General features: G+C 46.7%; 1 protein-coding gene and 1 pseudogene across 4 annotated transcripts in view; one reads left to right on the forward strand and one right to left on the reverse strand.

Annotated features, from left to right (window-relative positions):
* MALT1 (MALT1 paracaspase) overlaps positions 1–5,221 on the forward strand; it is a 55,173-nt gene extending 49,952 nt beyond the window's left edge. For all 4 annotated transcript variants that reach the window (XM_087819124.1, XM_016223537.2, XM_016223536.2 and 1 more), the window contains one exon: positions 704–5,221. In XM_087819124.1, the coding sequence (XP_087675250.1) occupies positions 704–1,144 (441 nt within the window). In that variant the 3' untranslated portion in view covers positions 1,145–5,221. The remainder of the gene's footprint in view (positions 1–703) is intronic.
* LOC107545400 (transcription initiation factor TFIID subunit 9-like) lies at positions 4,144–8,915 on the reverse strand (annotated as a pseudogene).
* Between the last annotated feature and the right edge of the window lie 8,065 nt (positions 8,916–16,980).

The following is a 16,980-nucleotide window of genomic DNA, read 5'->3' on the forward strand; positions in this document are numbered from 1 at the left end:
CATTGATGTTTCTATCTTTCTCTCTCCCTCTCCCTTCCTGTCTCTGAAAATCAATAAAGATATATTTTTTTAAAAAACACACAAAAAACAGCTAATCTTTTGACTTGGATATGAATCCAGATTATTGTTTGCTGAAGGATCATTCCCCATCTCCAATTAGAGGGAAGGGAAAGTTTCTGAAGCCCCACTGCTCAGGAAATACGTTTTCACTGTTCATCAGGAATATAACACAAGCCCTGCTGGTGTTGCTCAGCGGTTGAGCATCAACCTAGGATCCAGGAGGTCGAGGTTCGATTCCCAGTCAGTCAGGGCACATGGTCGGGTTTCGGGCTTGGTCCCCAGTGGGGGCGTGCAGGAGGCAGCTGATCATGACTCTCTCATCATTGATGTTTCTCTCTCTCCCTCTCTCTGAAATCAATAAAGACATAAAAAAAAAAAAAGAATATAACACAAGATCTCTGTGATCTTGACTACTTTCAATAGTGAGAACTAGAATTATACAAATTCATAGTATTGACTAAGGGAAAAGGAGATGATTATAGCAGCCTTTCTTAGTGTAGGGAAGGTGTAAAGGATGCCTTGAGGGTTTGGAACCTGGAAAAGGGGAGTGTGAATGGGTTTTCATTGTTGCTTGGGTTTTCTATACTTGTGTGAATGATATTTAAGCTCAGTGATAAAAATAACAAACTTTACTCCTTTTCAGGAACATCTGATCTTCACAGTATGCTTATCCTATCAGTACTCCGGATTGGAAGATACCATAGAGGAAAAGCAGGAAGTGAATGTTGGGAAACCTCTCATTGCTAAACTGGACATCCATCGAGGTTTAGGAAGGAAGACTTGCTTTCAAACTTGTATTATGTGCAATGGCCCTTACCAGAGCTCTACATCCACCTCAGCGGGATCTGGACATTATCATTCTTCTCAAGACTCATTCCTTGGTGTTTACCACTCACATCTGGGTAATTCAAACAGTGTCATGCCATCGGATAGCTGTCGTTGCAGCCGGACTGCAGATACATTTATTTCCAGTCATCGTACACACCATTTTTCATGTCAGTTTGGTAGAAGTAACGTGCCAGTTGAGACAACTGATGAAATACCATTCGGCCCCTCTGATGAGCTCAGAATTTCTGAGAAGTGACCTTGTTTTTGAAAGTTACCGTAATTACTAGATGCCTCATATGCAACAGTCTTATAGAAAGTGAGGTTTTGTGAAAAAGCACATATGTGTATGTAGAGAGAGAAAATAACAGCCATTTCATGGCAAGATCAGGACTTTAAGATGTTGGAATTATATTATTTAACCACAGGCTTCCTCGCCCTCCTTTCTCTTCTAAGGCTTTGTGAATTGGCCGATTCATTCTGTAAGAGTAAGGTATGGATGTATATGTGTGTGTTTGTATATAACAAAAGTATTGTCATTTTGACCACTCTGAAGTAAGAACAGTGGGAATGGCATTATTGGAGAATAAGTCATTGTATTTTTAGAACCAGAAAAAGAACCTTGGTGATCATCAGGCTTAACCTAATTTTATCAGCAGGAGAAACAAATTGAGGCATCTTGTTTAAGTGAAAGCTGGCACTGAGGACCTCCAGATTTCTGTTCCCGTGTTTATTCCACTACACACTGCCTTCCTAATAGATTCTGAGACCAGTATTATTTTTGTAGATCGATTTAAATATATATATGTAAATATACATACCTGTACATACTAGAAATGTACAAACTTTAGTTTTTTTGCTACAAATATCAGTTAAGAGGTTTGTCTATAAATTTTGTATAGAACAAGCTGAAATTTTTTGGTCTAAGGTCATGAAAGCACATGAGAGGTGACAAAATGTTTGTCTATGTTAAAGCTAGACCGCAGGAATAGTTTTCTCCTGGATAATCTTGGTAGCTGCCTGTCTGAATCTTACACACATTGGACATGTCTTCCTTGATAACAAGTATTTTCTTACTGAATTTTACTCACGTTAGGAGATAATCTTACTGCATTGGTTCTACCCAGAAGCAAGTTAAAAAGGCAGCTGTCAATAACAAATAAAAAATTGAATTAGTAATTTTAAAACATTCCAAAAAGAAAATCCTAGGCCCAGATGTCTTCACTGCTGTATTCTACAAAATATTTAAAGATTAACACCAATCCTTTACACACTCTTCCCCAAAATAGAAGATGTAAGAACACTTCCCACTTCATCTTCTGAAGCCAATATTATCGTAAAACAAAACCAGACAAAGACATCACAAAGAAACTACGGACCAGTATCTATTATGAATATACATTAACAAATCATCAACAAAATACTAGCAAATTGAATCTAGCAACATATAAAAAGGATTATACACCATGACCAAGTGGGATTTATCTCAGGAATGCAAGGTTGGTTTAACATCCAAAAATTAAGGTAATATGCAAATGATTCTCATTATTCACAGTAGTTATATTCTGTGAAGTCACCGGTAATACTGAATTAGTGAATACAGAGCCATAGCTCCTGGGGGAAGTGTGTGTATTTACATACATATCTCAAATAGATTATAATCTTAAATCCTAAAAATAACTTATCCTGGTATATTCTGTTTTCTCTATTTTACAAAAGAGAAAGGGAGGTTCAGAAGTATTAAGTGCCTTACCTGAGGCCACCGCACTCACAGGTGCCAGATTGGAATTCAAACCTGTCCAACTAGCCCCAGAGCCAGACCTTCTTGCACTGCACTGCCCTGTCCCTTGCCTTCTCCGTCATCTGGTCATCTCTGTAGGAGAGCGGAAACAAGAAGGTATTGCCTTATTTGACCTCAGCTGAGAGCACGCACATCAGGGACCTCAGAATCTTCACTGGTCTGCACATGTCTGTGAATGATTATAAAAGTGCTGGAAGTATTGACTTTGGGATTATAAATAAATAGGCAAATTTAAAAATCAGAATTGTGAATGATGACCAACTGTGCCGTGTTGACGAAAGACAAAATTACCGCAATTGTCTTGATAGATGCAGAAAAAGCATTTGATAAAATTCAGCACCCTTTCATGATAAAAGTAGTCAGTGGCTAGGAATGACAGGGAACTTCCTCGACATGATAAAGGACATCTCTGAGAAACCCACACCTGACATCCTACTTCATGGCACCAGACTGGATGCTGAATTTTTCCGTCCAAAGATCAGGAAGAAAACCAGGATGTACTCTCTCACCACTCCTGTTCAACATTGTACTTGGGGTTCCAACCATGGTAATTAGGCAAGAGAAAGAAAGACGGCAACCATATTAGGAAAGAAGTAAAACTATATGTATTTACTCATGACATGATTCATTATATAGAAAGTCCCACGCAACTCATTTAAAAACAAAGGAGTTCATCAGGTTACAAGATAGATACAAGATAAATACACAAAATTCAGTTTTCTTGTTTTCTTTTTTTTTTTTTGATGAATGACTTTATTTTTTACACTTAAAGGCTGATGAAAAATCATTATGAATTCTATTAAAGAAAATACATCTCAATTAAAAACTGGCAACTATAGCCCTAGCTGGTTTGGCTTAGAGGTTAGAGCGTTGGTGCTTGGACTGAAGGGTCCCGGGTTCAGTTCCAGCCAGAGTATATACCTGGGTTGCAGGCTCAATCCCCAGCCCCAGTTGGGGTGTGTACAGGAGGCAACCAATCGATGTGTCTCTCACATAGATGTTTCTCTCTCTCTCTCTTCCCCTTCCACTCTCTCTGAAAAGCAGTGGAAAAAATATCCTCTGGTGAGGATTAAAAAAGAAACAAACAAACAAACTGGTGCCTGGCGGACATGGCTGAGCAGTTGAGCATCGACCTAGGATCCAGGAGATCGGGGTTCGATTCCTGGTCAAGGCACATGCCTGGGTTGTGGGCTCGATCCCCGTCAGGGGCGCACAGGAGGCAGCCGATCAAGGACTCTCATCATTGATGTTTCTCTCCCTCCCTCCCTCTCTCTGAAATCAATAAAAATATATTTTAAACATACATATATTTTAAAAACAAAAAAACCTGGTAACTATACTTATTAAATACTATTAAAGTTCTCTAAAACACAACTTGAAAACATCTGACATGATTGTTTAATCTCAATACAGTGGGTTCAAGACAACTATACATGTTACATAACATCAAGGCTAGATTACAAATTATTACAGTCATCACAGTCAAAACACGTTTTCAACGCATTGGATGATTCATGGGCAGTATTTTGTGATGACATCATGTTAGTGGTAATAAGAATGATTTTGGACCCAATTGGATTAATCAGAACATTCTGAACTGCTGATGTTGCAGGAATTGGTGCTTTTACGGCTGGGGACTGCAAAGTGGGCATCTGTACTGTAAACCTTTGCCCTGTGAGGGACACAGGAGTCCCTGCTTTAGTTGAAATGACTTGGTTTGTGGAGTTGGGTATGCCAAGTATGAGAGTACTTGGTCGTCTAGTGACTGAACTAACACTTAACTGTGAAACTTATTCTTTCCACAGAAATAGATGCCCTTTTTTTTTTTTTTTTAAAGACTTAAGTCTATAGTTTGGAGCAGCCAACCAGTATCTATCAGGTGGCAGTCTAGGAATGTGGCTTGATCAATGGCAAAAGGGTTTGATTTCTTTGCCTTGCAGTATCTAATGAAAAATCTCTTGGGGGAGGAGAGGTGAAAGACGAGTCAGCATGACACTGGATTGCCAATGGCACATCATCTTCATCAACAGATTTCTTAGCAGGGCTTGAATAAATTTTTCATCTAGAATTGTCACATATCAGAAGGCAAACTTCAAAATTAACTTTTGTGCTTTAAAGGATGTTATCAAGAAAGTGAAAAGACAAGCCACAGAATGGGAGAAAATTTTTGAAACTCATATCTGATTAGAGACTTGTATCCATAATATATAAAGAATTCTTTTAATTTATAATAATAAAACATATATGTGTGTGTGTATATATGCTAGTGCTTAATTATGGTGATTGTAGAGCAGTAACCAATGAACAATATGGTAGCCTTTAACACCATGTGGTAACTGAGCAATTGAAATATAGCTAGTGTGAGGAACTGAATTTTTTAATTTTAGTTTTAATTTAAATAGCCACATCTAGCTAATAGCTTTCATATTTGTGCTGCAGTAGAAAGTGGAGCTAGTAGGTAGGATAAAGGAACATTTACTTTTCACTTTATACTCTTATGTACATTTGAATTTTTTTTTTTAATATGTTTTTGTTGACTTCAGAGAGAGAGGAAGGGAGAGTGAAAAAGAGAAACATCAATGATGAGTCACTGATTAGCTGCCTCCTGCACAACCCCTACTGGGGATTGTACCCTGGCTGGAAATCGAACCGTGAATTCCTGGTTCATAGGTCGATGCTCAACCACTGAGCCACACTGGCTGGGCTGTATATTTGAATTTTTAAACTAAGCTCGTATTTATAATTTTAAAACATTTAAAAATAACTGTAAGGATGGTGCAGTCTTTGTCTTTTCTATCAGCCATTGCTTTTATTTTACTTGAATCTCTGACACCAATTGCTTTGTAATAGCCTAGGATTTCTACTTCAGTGACTAAGGTGACCTTTCAGCGTTAATATGAGGAATCCATTCGGGTAGTAAAGGCTCACTTAAATCCAAAGCTCACATTTGATTCTGGGAAAGGGGGTATTGTCTGGACAGTAGCTAAAAATTATAAAGTAGCAATTATAAGCGATGCGTTTTCTAATAAAAGAAAAATATCAATACATGACATCATATGACTATAAGACATTAAAGTGTTATCCATCCAGAGGCGAACAGGCCAAATAGATGGTCAAGCAGCAGCCCGCCTTAGGAAGCAAAGTCTGTAGAAAATGCCCCTCCTTTCCTTCAGCCTCCACTGTCTGTTTCTTTTCCAGTCTCTGACTTGCACGGGAAGCAACAGTGAGGTGGTCTCTTCACTAACCACGGTTTTTTGACTTGTCAAACTCAAGAAAATTCAGTCATGTAGCCACAGCTCAGATAATTGATATATCGACACATAGATTGACACAAGTTTAATGCCATGATGAGATCTGAGTTTTTTATACTTTTAAGGTCTTTTTAAACAAAAGCCTAATATTGTTGTTTCCTGTTATTCGAACATCCCCCTGGTATTTATGAGCGATCATTGCTTTTAACTGTCAACCGATGCGAAACACTCAAAATTACACGTTACTTCTGTGTATTTCACTCTGTTTCCCTAGTTTGACACTGTTCAGTTTTATCCAGGCCTCACTAAAACATATTTTTTAATACTTTCCCTTGAATTAGGTGACAGTTCTCATAACGATATATTAATAAAAATATACCCAGAACATGAGAATGTTTGCCTAAGTGTATATAATTTTTCCCCCAGTTCGACAGCATTAAAAATATTTTAGCATCAGACACAAAGTTTGGCTTCCCTAAGGAGGCGCCTGAGTCCCACTCACTCTTCCACCCAAACTCACTTGGTAAAAGACAGCCTGCATCTACTATTTTAGTAGAATGAGCGGTTCATAAATGTTATCCAAGCTTATGGTGGGAATGTTTATGCAAAAGGAAGAGAGCAAATAAGCTGTGGGGTGAGGCGTGTAGCTTTGCATATGCGAGGTACAAACGTTGGACACCCACGGTCTCACTGAACTCTCTGCCTTGCAATTTAGAGATAAAGAAACCAATTGTTAGGCAAACCCAAGATGTTAACTGGCCCTGGAGAGCCCAGCTGGCAAGTGGCAGGGGCAGGAGACTCAAACCCAGAACAGGGCCCGTTATGTTTTCCACAACGCTGCTGCTTATTACCCAATAATGAAGACACACAGTCACTGATGATAAACGCTGAACCAGTGCAAACATGATGCGCCATTAAGTGCACAGATTTGATGAAGTTTTCAATATTGTGTCTAAGAGAAATCTTTGAATGAGCCTGCAAGAACCCATCCTACTCTGAAAACAGAAGGGATGGCCTCTTGCATTTGATAACTGGATCTTGGTGTTTTTCCAACGCGGCAGGAAAAGAGCCAACAGTAATTTTTGATGCCGTAAGTGTGTGAACAGTGTGGCTTAATATTTCACCCTAAGTATATGAAAAACACATTTTAAATATGGAAACACTATTCTTAATGGAGAAAGTCATTTACCACCTCTAGGTGTGAAAGTCACAGGCATCCAAAAATTTCCAAAGGCGTTGACCTGAAATGAGCAATGTTGTTGTATGATGCTCAACAGAGTAAAGGTGTTTAAAATATTTTGTGTTTTCATAAGCTTTAGTTTTGCCACTTTCAACTTTGTGTAGCATGGTCATTATTGTCTTACAAAGATTTGTGTCTTCCCTGAAAACCGATCATTTTCATAATAATCATCTTCTATGTGTCTCTGTCTCCCTTGCTGGCAGACTCAGGTGCCGACATTAACCTCAGTGTCTTCTACTCTGTGCCCAGTGTGGGCAAGTGGCTTTGTCTCCCTTTCCAGTTTCCTATTCTAACAGCGGACCTCATACCGGGGGCCAGTGGTTTCAAACTGTTCAGAGTAGCTTCTCTCTGAAAGGGTGGGAGTGGGGACCCACACCTCTGTCTCATCTGGAGAAACTCTGCTTTTATCTGTTTGTGATGGCCTTCCCCAGTTAGCTTTGGTTGGCGTAAAAAATTTTTCAGCCAGAAACCATGGGTCTCCTCTCACCAGGTGCCACCATTGCTTGGAGACTCTGCCCTCATGCACACAGCCATTCCCCACGCCTGAGCTGGGTCACTTGGGGCAGATGACAGCGCTGAGAAAGAAGGGGACAGAAGCCCGGCCGAGTGTGGCTCAGCGGTTGAGCATCGACTTAGGATCCAGGAGATCAGGGTTCGATTCCAGGTCAGGGCACGTGCCCAGGTTGCAGGCTGCAGCCGATCAATGACTCTCTCATCATTGATGTTTCTATCTCTCTCTCTCCTTCTCCTTTCCTCTCTCTGAAATCAATAAAGAGATATATATATATATATATATATATATATATATATATATATATATAAAGGTAACAGTTTTAAAAAAAGGGGGGGAAGGGACAGAAAAAGTCCCCACTGAGTCCTACGGGCTTCCAGCCTCCTCGTTAAAGGGGGGAGTTCAGGCCAGCCCGTCTGAGCTGCTGATGACAAGTAAAGGCCATATAAGCAGGTACTGACCAGCCTCAAATCAGCTCTGTCATTCAAGATGTGGCATGCCGGTGGGTGTTATTAACAAGGCAAGGCACCATCTGATCCCCTGCCATCTGAATGAGTTATTGCTGACTAGGTATTACGTTTCTTAAACCCCGATTTTACACTCTGGCGTCACCTGACCTCATCGTGGCCCTGAGAGGCGTATGGTTTCAAGGCAAAGCGTGCTTGTTGGGGAAGGCCAGGCGGGCAGCACGCTGAGCCAGCCGGCCCGCCGCCCCCTCCCTGGAAGCCCCGCTGTGCGTGCGGTCCGTCACAGTCGAAGGGCTTTCTCAAGCAAGGGGAGGCACTCAGGCGAATCCAGTGGTTAAGACCCGGGTCCTGCAGGGCTCTGTATTTCATACTAAGTTCTGTAATCGCCTTCTTGGCAGTTGGCAGACTTTGAAGGAGGTCAGACAGGGGCACGACACCATCATGCTAATATGTTCTGGAAATTGTCTGGGTCAGGAGGGAATGGCCTAGAGGCAGGAGAGATCTTGAGAGTCCCTCGCAGTGATGGGGACTGAGTGTGGATGGGACACCTAAAATTCTGTGTTAGAAAGGAATTGGGGGCATGTGGCAATGGCAGAAAGACAAGACCATGACAGGGTGCACCCCAGAGGAACAAGCAGAGTGAAGCCGCAGCCCCAGGGAGGCTAGGGGCCAGAGCCCACCCTGGAGGACAGTTGAAGCTTACCTTGCCCAGAGGGGAGAGGGCACAGTCCTGGTCACCTGGAAATGGCTTGCTGTTCATAATGCCAGCCCGCACCCAGGCAGAGGAGGGGTCAGACTAGTGAGAAACTCTAGGGCCCCGAGCAGGAGGCGGTGGGACCGGCGAGAACCTGCCTGGGGACCTGCAGGGATTCAGGGCACCCCTTTCGGGACTGCGGGCTCCCCTCCAGGCCTCCTGGGCCTGCTCCTGCTCTGGGGCCAGGCCTTGCCCAGGGCTTTCCCTCTGGTTGCCTTCTGGGGAGGCCGTAAGTGGAGGCCGCCAGCAGAGGGCAGCACAGGCTTGGGTTTGTCCTTGGCTCGGCGGTCAGGGGAACCAATACGCACATTCCCAAATTTCTGTGGGGAGAATATACCGGGCAGGCAATTTTGTGTTTTTACAACCTGGAGCTGCCACACATACTCGGGGCCCTACCCACCCAGCCTGTGCCTTAATGCAGGGACAGGAGGGAGTGGGGAGGAAGGGGAACACAAGGAGGCCGCGGCGGCCAGGCTCAGCCAAGGCGAACCGGGCCTTGTACATGGTCGTTCCTGTCTGCTCGCCTGTCCTCTCACCCCCGAGACCCTGGTACCAAACAGCATAGGGAAACCGTGAGATGCACCCACCTCTCCTGGAGGCTCCTGCCTTCTGTCCAGCTGGGGTCCCTCTTGGGAGGGGTCAGGGCCCAGGAGGCAAACAACATCCAGTTCCAGCTGAGCGTGGAAACCTCCACATCCAGCCAGAAAAACAGGATTGCAGAAGGCTTCCCAGAAAATGTGACCCTGGATAAAAAAAATTATTTTTAAAAAAAAGTGACCCTAGACTTGAGCCTTGTAGAACTGAGCGTCAGTCGTGAAGGAAGTTCTTAGGTCCTTCCACTCTAGTTTTTTCTGTATTGATTTTTTTAATTGTGGTAAAATATACATAAGATAAAAGGTGTGGTCTTCACCATTAGAAGGGTACGGTTCGATCGTGTTACGTGTACTCACACTGTTCCCACAGATGTCTACTGCGACTTCTCATGTACAACCTGAGGCAGAGAGGAACACCTCAAGTGAAGCTCCAAGAAAAGGCAGAGGCCTGAGAATAATTTCACTGAGAAAAACAGAAGGAATCCCAAGGTGGCTAGGACAGGTTCTCCAGGCCAGGGGCACCTATGAAGTTCCGGGACAACTCTGCCCCGGGGGGTGGGGGCAGAGAGCGGTGGGGGTGTTACATCCCGGATAGCTCAGTCACACCTTCCCCATACATTGGCCTTCCCCATACATGGCCAGACAGGACCAAGGCTCACCTGGAAGGGTCTGGGAGTCCGCCAAAGGGATCCCGGCCCACGTTCGGAAACAGGACCATAGGCTAGTCAGATCCTCTGAAGTGTCATTCTGAAATTGATCTGCACAATATGAAAATGGTGAGTGACGAGTAATTATGACAAAGAGAAACGCCTTAGACATTTGGCCTTCACTGAGCTAGAAAGTGAGCAAGACAGAACTTGAACCCCAATACTAATAGTGGACACTACTTGGACAGCACCTACTCTGAGCCTGGCACTGTGCTGACTGCTTTGCTTATCGGGCCTGTGCAAGAGAGGTGCTGACACTGCGCCTGTCACAGGGATGAACCTGAAGCCCAAAGCCTGGCTGACTTGCCCAAGGTCACAGAGGACGTGGCTGATGGAGCCTGAATTTGGACCCCACAGCAGGCTCCGGGGGGGGCAAGGCTTCATGACCTCACCTTTGTGGACGCTGTGCTGGAGCACAAGCGAGGAGATACCCTGGGGAGCTCCCGTCCTGGGGGTCTCAGAAGTGGGAGAAAGGTGGATCTCCTTTCTTTGACCAATGTCAGGGGCACCAGTCCCGATGAGCTAGAATCTCCCCAAATCTATTCTGATGGGTAAATTCATTTCCAAGTAAAAACTTTAACAGGGTCATCAGTTAGGGGTGGGGGAAATCTCACCAAAGGACCTGAGAAAATCCAGAATGTTTTAATAACCCAACATGCCTTGGAATATATTGCCTGTGGAAGCTGTACTCGGCCCTCCCTTCTTCATTCTTGCTGTTGCTGCCTGTCTCCTTAGGGGACTTGAACCTGAGAGTACCTGGAGGGGGACAGGTCGTGGAGTGTGTGTTCTTCCTGACCCGAAAGGGCAGAGAGGAAAGGGGAACTGGACCTAGGCAATGATTCTGTTTTCCTGTACTTGGCTTTTTAAAATGCATTTTGGCTCTTATATTTCAAGATAGTGGAAAGTGAAAAAGAAAAAGTTTTGAAAACAATATTATTTCGGGTGTGCCATGCCACGGGGCACACGGCCATTGTATGAACCAGGCCTTCCTTTGGCTTTTTACCTATCGGACCTTCCCCCTCATCCTGTACCCACCCACTGTCACCAGGAGGGGCTGCGGGGAGGGACCCAGAGCTAAGCTCATTGGTGACAACCCACGTCTGTTTCTCATCAGCTAACGGTACTTACAGAACAAAAGGCCCGGCCTTTAGTGGCCGGCAGTTGACCGATTTGTGCATAAATACACACAGTTTCCTTTCCTCCCTTTATCTGTCCCTTAGTTTTCACAATTGAGTCCTGCTTTTATTCGTATGTACAAGTGGGTGATATTTGAATGTCCTTTCAGATATGAGTGTTTCAACAGATGTCGAGGAGTAAAAACAAGTCCAAGGCAACCAAAGGTACTGCGCATGGAGGCGGCCCGCCTGCTGTTGGGGGGGGGGGGGGCTGTGTTTGCCTCTCTGTCTGGGGGGGGCTGTGTTTGCCTCGCCTCCTCTCCGTGTTTGCTTTGTTTGTTTCCCAGGGTATCACTGGTGTTCGCCAAACGCAGCGGCGCTCCGTGGCTTTGGGAGTTTTGCAGACCCTTCTGGCAATGAGTAGTGTACACATGTGTTAACTGTCTCCCATGCTTCCCCAGTCACCCAGTGAAGCGTGTGCCCTCTCTCCTGCCCCATGCCCCCTCTGAGTCTCTTGCCAGAAAGTGCCCCCCAGTGAGCCAGTTCATCCCAGGACTTACCAGTTAAAGGGAACTATTTCTGGCTTTCTCAGCATAGGGCCAGCACACCCCCTACTGAGGGTCCAGCCCGAAACCGGGGCATGTGCCCTGACCGGGAATTGAACCGTGACCTCCGGGTTCATGGGTCGACGCTCAACCACTGAGTCACGCCGGCCAGGCAATCCTGGCACTATTGAAATTGGGGGTCAGATCATTCTTTGTTGCTGAGAGCAGCCCTGGGAACTGTGGGCTATTTTAACAGCAGGATATTTACTGGCCTCAGCCTACTAGATGCCCGTAGCAACACCCAAAATTGTGACACCCCAAAATGTCTCCAGACATTGCCAGGTGTCCTCTGGGGAACGTTGTCCCTACTTGAGAACCGCTGGTCTGGTGGTTGGAAGCCAGGGATGTGGCACAACCCCGGACAATGCCCGGGACGGTTCCCAGATAACGAAGTCTCTGGACCAAAATGTCACTGGTGCTGAGACTGAGCCCTGCCCTGACTGTGTAGCCCAGGATTAGTCACGTCTTCTGTGATTTTTGCAGCCTAACAGGTTCTTGTCTAATACACCCCTCATTACGATTTTCTCCCTGTACAATCAAAGGACTGAAAGACTCTATCAAAAATGAGAGCTTTGGAGAGGGAGAGCCTGCTTACCCTAAACTTGGGGCTTTCCAAGTCTTCATCTAGATGGAGCTGACAACCCCTTCAAAGGGGGAGGATAGCGGGAAATCAGGGCTCCAGAGGAAGTGACAGGCAGGATGCTGAGGGCTTGATGATCATGTAACCTCAGTGCTGACGCGAGGGGCCATGGCTTCTGTGGAGCCTCCCACTGAGGACTGAGGGCCTGCATGGGTAACAGTCATGCTGTGACGCAGGGAGAGTCAGGGGCCAGATCAGGGCCTGGAATCCACTGCCAAGGCTGACAACAGGACAGATTTGTGACCTGGACCATCTTGGAGGTTCTGGGTGCCACCTCCTTGTCTTGACTCTCTCGGGGAGGGGAGGATAGGGCTGATTTGAGGATTTTGTAAGCTTGAAGGCATTTGGAACCAGCTTCCTCTGTCGAGAACTCTCCTCAAATCTGGTTCTCTAAGAAGCAGAAGGAAAAGCTGACATTTGGGGTGTGTGGTCCCCGTCAGGGCTTCTCTTACCAACTTAAGGCCAGAAACAATCTTCTCGGAGACAATCAAAAAGAACTTTGCCCTGCCGGGTGTGGCTCAGCGGTTGAGCGTCGTCCTAGGATCCAGGCAATCAGGGTTCGATTCCCGGTCAGGGCACATGCCCGGGTTTCGGGCTGCAGCCAATCAATGACTCTCTCATCATTGATGTTTCTCTCTCTCTCTCTCTCCCTCTCCGTTCCTCTCTCTGAAAACAATAAAGATATATAAAAAAAAACAACACACACACAAAAAATTCTTTAAAAAAAAAAAGAACTTTATGTGCTTCCATTGCTATAAAATTCATTTCCCATTGTCCATGACTGCTGTGGCCAAGGCTATCTCCCAAGGGAATCTCTCTATCAACCTATGTAGCTGGACTTTTAAGAGCTTTCTCAGCTTTCTGGAGGAAGAAATTTGTGCTGCTCCAAGACCTCAACCCACCCCTAGCTCAGGAGAGGCCCAGGAACGGCCTCCCTGGCCCCCAGGGTGGGGACACGAGAAACATAGCTCCTGTCCACACACTTCAGAACTCCAATGGGTGGCTCAAGGGTGAAATATTCCACCGTCCTTGGATTTAGAGAACCTGATGTATGGAGAGATTTCCTACGACAAGGAGGACCTCGTGATGTCACTGTGTCTCTCTCCTCTGCCCTGATGTCCCAATGTGCGAGGCAGGATAATGGCCCCCAAAGACATCCGTATCCCACTCCCCAGAACCTGGGAAAAGGTATGATTCACAGTCTCGGGTGAGGTGATTATCCTGGGTTATCTGGCTGGTGGGCCAATGCCATCACAAGGATCATTATGACAGGAACGTCAGGGAGCTCGAGGTGAAAGGAGAAGACCACATGCTGACAGAATCAGAGGCTGCATGGACGCCCCGTGAAGATGGAAGGGGCCACAAGCCAAGGGACACAGCGGTCAAAGGGAGCTGAAAAGGCCAGGCGGTGGGGCTCCCCCGAAAGCCCCTGCCAGCTCACCTGGTGTTCCTTCCAGCCCTCTCACCTGAGTCCTTGCCCTCGAGACTCCCCTGACGCTCATTTTAACCTGATTTCAGCCGCATTCAAGCGCTGGGGGAGGAGAAGGGACAACGTGAGCCTCCAACTTGTCCCCTTGTTGTCCAGCTCACTGACTAATCCAAAATTAATTTTCAGAACTTAATTTCTTTTCCACCTTGGGGCAAATGAGTCTCCCTTACCTGGAACATACAGTGCAAAACCAGGTTGTTTACGCGGGAGTTTTACTGCTCCAGACGTGGGGGTGGGGGCCTCTGAAGAGCTGCTTGTTCCCGGCCCTCACTCTAATGCCTATTACTCAGATTAATGAGCCGCCTGTGTTCTCTTTCCCAGCCAGTCACTTCCAGGGGATTTTGTGAGGATTCACGAGTTAGAGTTTGGAAAGAACTTCACGAACTCCTACATAAATAAAAGATCTCACAGCCTGAAATTCAGATGTCTTGTAATGAGTCCTTTGAAAGTCCCAGAAGCACTAAAAATGCCTGTTGCTCCCCAGTCTCAGCTATTGGGTGTTTATGTACGTGTAGATCCACACATGTTAGGAACACAGCCGCTGTCACAGAACACGTATGATGTGCCAGGCAAGGAGTTAAGTGTACTACAGATAGGATCTCGCTGATTTAGGGAGAAGAAAATCACCCATGACCTGGCTTCCTGGGTCCCTGGGAGGCACACAAAGCCTCCTGGGGGTGTTTGCAGTGACCCCGACATCACCAGCGGTGGGAAGAGCTCCTGGCATGGGGCCCAGCACAGGGTGGGGACTCGGTGACACGCATGGGTGGCATTTTCTCTTCACTGTGGCAAAGTGAGATGAGCCGTTCCTGGAGAGACCACGCTTGGGTCAGAGAAGCAGAAATTGATGATACGTCTACTACGCAGTTCTCAGCTTTTCTGGTGATTTACAGTAAAAAATGCACAGAGGCTGGAATCTATGCCTAAAACCAAGACTTTTCTTCGTCTTTCTCTGCTCAGCCAAATAAGCACCATCCAGGGTAGTAAGGCAGTGAGGACTGGCTCGGAAGCTGTTTTCTGAGTGTTGTTTCTCACCCCAGTACCGCCGGGAATGCCGTCAAGCACTTCTCAGAAGGACACTGATGCCTGGGCTCCACTTCTCGGCAAAGAACAGGAGGGAGAAGAGGGACTTTCAACGGTGGGAAAGCCAGTAAATAAGTGCAGAACACCACGGTTTGTTCCTCACTCTGTTGGGCGGGGGGGGGGGGGGGGGGGGGGGGGGGGGTCTTTGCACATAAGTGGCCACCAGGTGGCACTATTTCTCTCTAAAAGTGGCTCTGGGTGGGGGGTGATGGGGGTGCATATTGTGGTGTCTGTGTTGGGGCATGTGTTTGGCATGTGGTGTACGTGTGCACACGTGTTAGGGGTGAAAGAACTTCCCCCTCATCCGCCCACGACCATTCCGCTCCCCTTGGCAGCCGATTCCCTTCTCCCTTACGCTCCCCCGTTCACCGGCACCCCCTTCTTCGCCCTCGTCCCTCATTTCCATTCCTGGTCAAAAATCAGAAGAGCATGAAAACCCAGCAGCGATCATGAAATGAACACCAAGTCAGAGCCATTTCCCAAGGCGCCTTGGGGAGACCTGGGGTCCTCTGCTCTTTGCTACCCCATCTCTCCCTCGTTTGTGTTTTCTAGCACCCCTCCTGTCCCTCCCCCCCCCCCCCCCCCCCCCCCCGTGTCTCTCTGGCCTTATAGGCAACGCTTCCTCCCTCCCCAGGAAGATGGGCTGTCATTCTGGTGATTTCCTTGGGAGGCATATTTGTCCGCAAAGAGGCCTCTAGACCAGTCACGACCCTCAGAGGAATGATTCTTAATGTTGGCTCTGCAGGCACATTTTATATTAAATCCTCTGGAGCTGGAGGACAGGTGCGGGAGGGACCTTTCCCTTCCCCTAAAATCACACCAGCTCGGATGACCCAGCCCCTCTGTCTCGGTGTAAAGTTCTCAAAGGCCTTTAGACTCAGCCCTGCCCCAGAACCTGGCAGTACAGTCAGGACGACCAGTCTCACGCGAGAGCAAGCACATCACTGTTCAATGATCTTCTTTCTCCACCTGCTTAATAGGCATTAAAAGCCATCCAGGGAAGGAGAGCCTCCGGCAGTTTTCAAATGCACTGGCATAATGGACTCGTCTCCACAGAACAAACCTCCAGGGACCCGGGTTAGCAAACCACTTCTAACACTGTCGCCAAGCAGGAGAGGCGCTCCGTGCATTGGAAAGGGCTCGTGTGTTGCTGAGCGCACCGAGTTCAAATCCAGCCGCACCGTGGGCCCGGCTGGGTGACCCTGGGCAGGTCAGGGAAGCTCCCTGAGCTTTCCGTCCAGGTCTGTAAATCAAGGTCCACGATCCGAGGGCGCTAACTCGCCCTGAGCTGTGGAGGCCACACAGGCACACCCGAGACAGAAAGGCCAAAGACAAGATTACGATGGTTACCCTGCACCTGGCCTGGCCTGTGCTAAATGCTGAGCACGCGTGGACCATCTGAATCCTGCGGCAACGCTACCCCGCAGACGTCAAGGGTGAAGGCTGAGGCAGTCAGCGCTCTGCGGGCGTCTGACTGTCCGAGGAACGCTTTGCAGCCGTTGCAAGAAAAATGCTGCTCCGGGGTCCTGTTCCTGGAGGACAGGTCCCTCCTGCACCTGGCCTCCGGCTCCAGGATGAACTGCGGGGAGAGGGGGGAACTCTAAGGAGGGGTGAGGTAGGGGTTTCCTGTTCTATGGGACCCCGAGTATGTTCCCCTGAGTTGGGTGATGCAGCCAACAGGAGAAAGGCACCTCGTGAAATGGGTGACTGAGTCTCCTCAGGGTGACACTTAGCAGCTTGACGTTTACCAGGTTGAAACAATGACCCCTAAGGAAATGGCATTACGGAAATTACTAAAGACAGAATTGTATCCCTCCCGAAGACATTTATTTTATTTTT

The sequence above is a fragment of the Miniopterus natalensis genome, chromosome 7 (genome assembly GCF_054644295.1).
Source record: "Miniopterus natalensis isolate mMinNat1 chromosome 7, mMinNat1.hap1, whole genome shotgun sequence".
Classification (NCBI taxonomy): Eukaryota; Metazoa; Chordata; class Mammalia; order Chiroptera; family Miniopteridae; genus Miniopterus; species Miniopterus natalensis.